At 30.7% G+C, this 8,153-nt stretch overlaps 1 protein-coding gene across 2 annotated transcripts; it reads right to left on the minus strand.

Annotated features, from left to right (window-relative positions):
• Positions 1–5,330: 5,330 nt before the first annotated feature.
• Positions 5,331–7,314, minus strand: LOC105764176 (putative cyclin-D6-1). 2 transcript variants are annotated; one of them, XM_012582691.2, is made up of 6 exons: positions 6,953–7,314; positions 6,784–6,864; positions 6,572–6,667; positions 6,287–6,488; positions 6,051–6,181; positions 5,331–5,960 (listed from the first exon to the last, which is right to left on the minus strand). In XM_012582691.2, exons 1-6 carry the CDS (start codon positions 7,136–7,138, stop codon positions 5,718–5,720), a joined length of 939 nt encoding a protein of 312 aa, XP_012438145.1. In that variant the 5' UTR covers positions 7,139–7,314; the 3' UTR covers positions 5,331–5,717. The 2 variants fall into 2 exon arrangements, with proteins under 2 accessions (XP_012438145.1, XP_012438144.1); XM_012582690.2 differs by having other exon boundaries at positions 6,572–6,670.
• Between the last annotated feature and the right edge of the window lie 839 nt (positions 7,315–8,153).

Genomic DNA, 8,153 nt, shown 5'->3' on the forward strand with positions numbered 1-8,153 from the left:
ATCAAAATCTATTGATTTTTTAGGCCTAATTTAGCTTTTATTTGCCGCAAGAAACGGTGTCGTTCAGAGCCTGAGCAGTGGCCATGAAAACGACGCCGTTTAGAAGGTACGACCCGCGCGGTGACCCGACCCGAGGGAAGGATTCGCGCGTTTTGGGTCTGATGGCCTATTTGCGCAATAGGTCCCTCCGTGTTTAGGGGGATTGCGATTTGATTTCTTTTAATGATTTGTAATTTGTACCTCATATTTACTTCTGTTTTCATCTGGGTCCTAGCTTAAACTGTGCCGTTTTCTATGCTATTTCGGTTATTTTAAATTTTTGCGCTAAATTGCTATAATGGTCCCTATGATTTCTAATGATTTCCAGTGCAGATGTTGGCTCGTTTATTTCAAATTAACTCTTAAAATTTTGTTTGATTTCAAAATAGGTCCACTTTCATTAAACTAGTTGATTTATTATCATTAATGTTATTTGTTATTATCTTAATAGCATATTTACATATTAGCTAACCTAACCTTTTTTACAAATTCATAATATTCTATATTTTCATATATGTATATACAGCATGTATTTTTAGTGTACGTATGTATATATGATAACCTATTATTATTTTCAAATGATGTTTTATGCATAAAAACCTTATTTCTTTTAAACTTGTTATCTAATTTTAATTATTTAACTTTTACATATTATCATTGTATATACTTTTATTAAGTTTTATTTATATAAATCCAAATGTAGATATTAATATTAAGCTATTCACTTTTATTTTATTTCGTGTTTTCTATATTTTTCTTTTTTCAAAATTTATGCAAACCTTTTATTTGATTTTTTTCTCCGTTATTAAATTGTATCACATATTCATATTATTTATTTTTCTCGTTTTTTTCATTATTATGAATTTATGAGTTGCTTAATGTTTAGCATGGATGATCGTATAATATGCTTGAAGTCAATGTTTGTATTTGCCTATTACTTGTTCGGTTGCTCCTGATTTAAGTTTAGGTTGTTATTTATTGTTTCACATTATATGCATTAGTATTCAATCATGTTTCACTTGTGAAAGTTATATTTTATTAAAGCATTATAATCGTTTCATTTCAAAATTAAAAAAAGGCTTGGTGTTAAATAATTCTCGAGAGAATTGTGCCCTAACTTACTGGGCTTCAATTCTTCTCGATGAATTTATATCATCAAGTATCTATTTTTAAGACGTACGTTTTTAAAATAAAATTCTTTAGATTTCAAAATGTTGGATCCTAACTTACTGGATATGACATTTTGTTATCTTGTTTTTTAAAATAAAGGTAATATTTGGTGTTTAGGAATTTTAAGAAAATTGAACCCTAACTTACTGAGTTTTGATTTCTCGATTGATCTAAATAACCAAATATCCTTCTCAAAATGTATGAATTTTTAAAATTTAAAAGGACGAATTTAACTTCGAAGGTTGAATCGTTGCGCTCTAACTCACTGAGTGTGACGATTTATTTCTTTAAAGTGGGTAGGTCTTATTTTCCAATTCGATTATTAAAATTTTCTTTTCAAAGGATCGTATTTTAAAATCTTTTCAAATTCTCGACACTAAGACATTAAACAATTGATTCGGTATCAATTTTGGGCGTCACGAGGATGCTAACCATTCCTCGTGCGTAACTGACTCCCGAACCTATTTTCCCAAAGTTTGTAGACCTAAAATTTATTTTAATGGTGAACCGATCACACCTTAATAAAAGATCGGTGGCGACTCTCAATTTTCATTTTTTTTATCGACACACAACATATGATTTGTCAATAATAATATTGGTGGAGTTGTGTGTGAAGCCGTCATATAAATTTCAACAAGTAACTGCGGAAGTGGAACCTCTGCAGACTGCTGCACACAGTCACATGGAAACCGAGAGAGGGGTAATGATTATGATGAGGTTACAAAACCCTAATAAATGGGGAGGGTGGCGTATGGTCTACTAGGTTGTTGCGAGAGGTAAATACGAGCAACCAAAACCACTTATTAGGCTCCACTGTGTTGTACCTTTTGGGTCTAAATGCTGTTGAGACTCTTTGACTCCCAATCCTAGACATTACCAATGGCAGCTAAAAAAAAGGTTTCCACATTTAGCGCCATTGGTAATTTATGAGAAATCACACACAACTCCACCAATATTATTATTGACAAATCATATGTTGTGTGAAAAATGAGAATATCTAATTCATTAACACTAGAATTTTAATCAAACCATCTTGTTGGAGAGTGCAAAGTATAGAAAAAAAAAAAAACACGAGGAAGAGCATGTCCTACTTTATTTCTACGTTGAAAGGATGGATATGATATGACATGACATGATTACCTCAACTTTCTAACATTCAATTCCACCAGATAGCTACCTAACTCTATTCATTTCAGATGCTTCACCTCCATCATTATAACTATACTAATATTTATTTGTTCAATAAACGCAACTCGTTTAAGCTTCAACTAAAACTTTATGGGCTGAACCCACTTCAACTTGACACAAGCAAATATTTTGTGTGTCTGACATTAGATATAGCCAAATACTATCATCTCCTAAATAAGAACAAATTTGGTGTGTTTTTAATGTTTTATCTTATTGAATATAATTTTGTTTTTTTATATCAAAAATTCAATTTAAAATATTAATTGTGATCATCAATAAGTTTTAGATATGGTGATAAGATAAATTGTACTTTTAAGGAAATATATATGTTCAAATATTAAATATGATATTTTGAGAGAGACCGTCACAAATCTTAAACATAGACTATAAAATGAATATAGATTATACCCAAAAAAAAACTAATTGTAATCAAATCTTGAAAATTGGAGATGATATTAGTATGAAGACTTAAATTTGATGTTGCGAGGTTGAATTATTAAAATTTTGAATGTTAAAATAAAATAAAATAATCAATTTTTGCATTAAAGAAATTGAAAGAGAAATGTGACCAAAGTCTGCTCGTTTTTCTGTGTTGGTCATTCTAAAATTTATCATTTAAAATTTCTAATATTTATTAGAAAAACTTTCTCCATTGAAGTCTATTATTAAATGCATTGTTGTAACATATTATGATGTGGGGTAAATTTAAGTTGTATATAGTTAATTTACTTAATTAGGGAATAAATGTACAAAGGGAACTAGATATAAAAACGATTTAGCTTTATCCATCAGCGGCAGCTTTGAAGAGGAAGGATGAGTTCAAAATTGTTGTATTACTTTGCTATTTCATATGTTGACCCTCAATGTTTTATTTAGTCCTTTTTTTTATAGGCGAAGAAATTGGAGAGAATGAATGCAATAATTGAGGATAATTTTGATTGAGTTTGAATTAATAGTTGTATCGAGTTAAATTGTTGGATGAATTCAGTAGGCATATATAAAGATTAAATTGTTGAATCATAATTACGTTCACAAACTCCTTGCTATAACAACTTTGACAGAAATACTGTAATACCTTAATTCTAAGGCAAACATTTAGTTTTTCAAAACCATAAAATATAAATTTAACCTTTAACATTTATTCTTTTTTTATCACTTTAATTTGGCACTTAACCTTCTAAGTTTAGTCATATTGATTGGTTTTAAACAAAAGTTAATCAATTGTTAAAATTTTAATTGCATTGACATGATTAGCTTGCTTGATAGTCTACTTATACTTCAATACTAACATGGTTTTTTTTCTAAAATTGTTATGAACTTTTTTAATTACTTAAATTTTAAATATTTTTATTATTTTTGAATTTTTACTAAATGTACACTGATTGCCATGCTGGTGTTGTTAAAATTTTAAGGGTTAAGTTAAATTCTATAAAAAAAAAGGTATTTTAAGTAAATTTTAATGGTGCAAGAGTTAAAGTGATCCCAAGAAATAAGGACGAAGGTAACAAAAGAAATAAGTAATAAGGACTAAATTCATCATTGATATGAACATGACTACTTAAATTTGAAGTTATTATTTTTATTTTTATTAAATCAGAAAAAGAAAACTCTAGGGATATATTAGACACATTTATTATGTGATGTAAAAATTATATTTATAAAATAATTATATAAGAAATTCTAATTTATGTAAATGTTATACAATGTTGAGGCTTTAGAGCATTTAAATTGTGTTTGTATAAAATATAAAAATGTTGTTATAGTAATATTTGTACTTTTTTAGAAATAATTTTAAAATCTTTTCTTAATGTTTAATGATTATAAGAAAACATCTTTCCAAATTTATATACTAATTTATGACATAAAATTAATTCAAATATCATATGACACAAATGATATATTATAATTTATATGGTAAACTATCAAAATAGTCATTTTATTTGTCTCGGATTACATTTTAGTCACTTATGTTTGAAATGTTATGTTTTAGTCACTTATGTTATCATATTGTAACATTTTACTCACTAAATGGTTAATTATCATTAATAATATAATGATGGTGACGTGTACGTTAAATCATCACTTCAAACGAAAATTTTAGGTTAAATTCTATGATTGGTCCTATATTTTTCATTTTGAGCAATTTAATTTTTTTTATGCTCTTTCAACTTTCCTTTTTTTTTTTCTGTATTCATTCTCTTCTATTTCTCCTTCTGTTTTCCTCCCTTCTTTATTTCTTTTAACGTAGTTTTTCTATGTTTTCTATTTGTTAAAACTAGTCCACAAGCTCACCTCACGTGAAAAAATTAAATTGTTCAAAAAAATAAAAAGTATAGGGACTAATTTTAACAAATGGAAAACATAGAAAAACAATGTTAAAAGAAATGGAGAAGGGAGGAAAATAGAGGGAGAAACAGAAGATAATGGAAAATAAAAAAAAAGTTAAAAGAACTTAAAAGAAAAAAATAAATTGCTGAAAATGAAAAAACATGGGGACCGATGGTATAAATTAACCTAAATTTTCTGTTTGAAATGATGATTTAACGTGACACGTCAGCTATTGTTACATCGTTAACGACAATTAACGGCTCAGTGACTAAAATGTAACCTAAATAAACAAAATGAGTATTTTATATAAGGACATAATGTTTTTAAATTTATAATAAAAAAATATTTATATTCTTATTCATTTAAGTGTTTTTTTTAATTACGAAAATCATGTTTTAGTTGGTTAATAATAATAAAAACTATTAAATTAAAATTGTTGTCTATTCAAAAGATTAAAAAAATCATTGTTTAGTGTGTGTTGTAGATAATATATTTCTGCCACTTTCACCCTTTCTTTGGGAATGGTTGCCCAAATGAACATTCAGCCATTGTTACCATAAGATAAAATTTAAATTATCCTAAAAAGTAAAGAGAAAAATCATCAGTAGTTCAAACTTAATCAAGAAGTCACATTCTCACATTGTATTAAAAACACATATAAATAAATAATAATACTATTGTTGTTGTATTAGCACTCACACGCTTATTCATCTGCCAGACACGACACCAAATAGAGTAACAAAAACACCAACCCTACAACTCAAAGTTATGTTTTGTCTTTCTTCTGTACCTAAAACAATGGTTCTCCGCTTCTTTTTCCATCTAATCAACACAGTAACGTAGCCCAGCACACGAGATTGATCCATCATCTACGTTGTCAGCCGAGCTACCCATTTCTCGTTTTCCATTGTAATTGATACTTATTTGAAGGCGAGGAAGGGTCACTCTCAAAATGGGCCATTGATTAAAACTTTTGACACATAAAGGTGTCATCAACAGTGTTGGAGCTGAGAGAAGTGGACCGAATGATTGTCAGGGTAATCGTTAATTCTTGGTCTCTTCATGTCCGTCTTTGTTGCATCGGCTGCAATTTCACTTTCCCAACATGAAAAATGCTGGTCAAGCACATTAACAGGCGTGTTAGAGCTCGACGCCATAATCTCATCCACTGATTCTGATTGCTCTCCTTCCTTCTCCATCTCTTGCATCCAATTGCAGCACTGTAACATGTTTTCCTGCACCCAAATTACCGCATGAATTAATTTAAATAATCAATTGGTTATTTTCTTTTTAAGGTGATGGAAAAGTTACGAACAAGGGATTACCTTATTTACATATGAACAGCTGGAAATTGCTTTTCTAAAGCAGGGGAACTGCAAGGGTAAAAGTTGATGGGAAGCAGAGAGAAGTGCGGATGCTGCAATTATTGATGGCCTCAACTCCATAAGCCTTGTATCTGTTAATTTCACCAACCAAGTTGGAATAATGAGAAAGAGAAGGAAACTCAAGTGGTGGTAGAATAGAAGCCTGTATTCTTGGCATTTTAAACAAGTAGACCTACCCATTTGAGCTTTTAAGATGAGTTCAACAGCTCGAGCTTTGAGGGCTTGCCTTAAAGGAGGGTCTTTGAGATTGAAGAATGAAATGAAAAAGGATATGAAAGAGAAAGGAGTAATTGAACGCATTCGCCATTTGAGTGCTCCCAAGATTAGGTACTCCATTCGCTCTATTGTTTGTGCATCAAATATAAAACCGCCATCGCCCTATATGAATCCGCACACCAAATATTTAGATAAAGCCTACCTAGCTTCTACCATATAAACTTGTTGCCGATATGAATGTTTACCTGAAAGTCGATGAGAGAAAACTCAGTTTTGGTCATCTTGGCAGCTAAGGAGACGCAGGAGCATGCAACAAGTCTTACAACCCATGCCTTAGGTTGCTGCTGCAACATCAAATCAAATGTTTTGTTAGATCTGCACCTCTATTATTAACTGTATAAATATTGTTAATTATTAATTAATACGAATAGTACTGAAGCGGCTAAGGATTTTTTACCGGTATTCCTTGGCTTGACAAGAACCGGTCAAGATAATTGACAGCGAGATAAGGTAAGAAAGGGCCAAATCGACAACAAAACTAAAACAAAACAAAACAAAACAAAATTCAGTGAATATGCAGAAGCATAATTGAAATGAAGAGAAAGAAAGAAGGTAAATTTGGTTACCAGTGAGATAGAAGCGATAGCATTGCGTCGGACAGAAGTAGGAAAAGCTCCAGCTTTGAGAGACTGTATGTAATGGTGAGAGGGCATATGATCGGATTCAAGCAGGAAGAGGGAAGTAGAATTAGGAGAAGGGGGAGGGCATAAGTGATTGGAGTTAGTTAATGGGTTTTCAAGATCGAACTCCATCAATAGATTAATATGATTATAGTTAAAGGTTAGTGGCGTTGAAGAGAGAGCAGCGCTACTATCTCTATGTACATTGTTATAAGAGAAGTGCAATGATGATAACAAGCACGGCGAGGGAGCGAGCGAGAGAGAGTTTACGGCTTTCTTTTTTCTCAGCGTGGAGACTTGGGAGTTTCACCACTCTGCTGCTACGGGTATAAAGATATATCTTACATAAATAAGGAAAAAAATAAGTTTGAAGCGCGAAATGATAGGTTATAAAAATAATAAAATTATACATAAACATTTTAAAAAAGAGGCTGTGATATTAAATATGATTAATACAATATATCTTTTATGGATCATAAAAATTAATTTTTACGAGTATCTTTTCTTAAATTTTTTTCACCACAACGATGTTTATTACAATACACCATACACTTGTTTCAAATGCTTTATTCAATTTAGAATTTTAATAATATTTATAAATAAAATATAAAATAAGAGGGCAATTTATCAAAAAAAGCCATTTTTTTTAAATTTACCGAAATGAGCCCAGTATTTTATTATTTACCGGAATGGGCCCCTTTCCCCTAAATCGCATCCATGTCAGCACGATATCAGGGGATGTGTCAGCAAAGCACGGCCACGTCAATGCGCTTTAATGACGTGGCAACAAAGCGCGACCTTGAGAGCGCGATTTGTTGCCACATCAGCAAAGCGCTCTGACGTGGCGTGTCCCTGGGGACGCGATTTAGACCGCGCGTGAACAGTGCATCGGTCAAAAATTTGACCGTTGCCCCCCAACGGTAAAAAAAAAACCTATAAATACCCCCAGCCTTTTTTTTTCACAAACAAATTCTCTCTCAAATTTCCTCTCAATTTCCTTTCAAATTTCTCTCAAATTCATATTTAATCTCAATTAGTTCTCAATTTCCTTTTAAATTTCTCTTAAATCCCTATTTTTAAATAATTTTAAATAATTTTGATTTTTTTAAACCGAAAAAAATTACTCTTAAATCCCTAATTTTTAAAC

The sequence above is a fragment of the Gossypium raimondii genome, chromosome 12 (assembly GCF_025698545.1).
Source record: "Gossypium raimondii isolate GPD5lz chromosome 12, ASM2569854v1, whole genome shotgun sequence".
NCBI classification, from domain to species: Eukaryota; Viridiplantae; Streptophyta; class Magnoliopsida; order Malvales; family Malvaceae; genus Gossypium; species Gossypium raimondii.

Excerpts from the sequence above, each read along its gene's own strand:
- LOC105764176 (XM_012582690.2), bottom strand. The coding sequence starts at position 7,138 with ATGGAGTTCGATCTTGAAAACCCATTAACTAACTCCAATCACTTATGC. Across the intron at positions 6,489-6,571 it reads TTTCTCTCATCGACTTTCAG|GGCGATGGCGGTTTTATATT; the intron begins GTAAACATTCAT and ends GGATTCATATAG. Across the intron at positions 5,961-6,050 it reads GCTGTTCATATGTAAATAAG|GAAAACATGTTACAGTGCTG; the intron begins GTAATCCCTTGT and ends ATTTGGGTGCAG.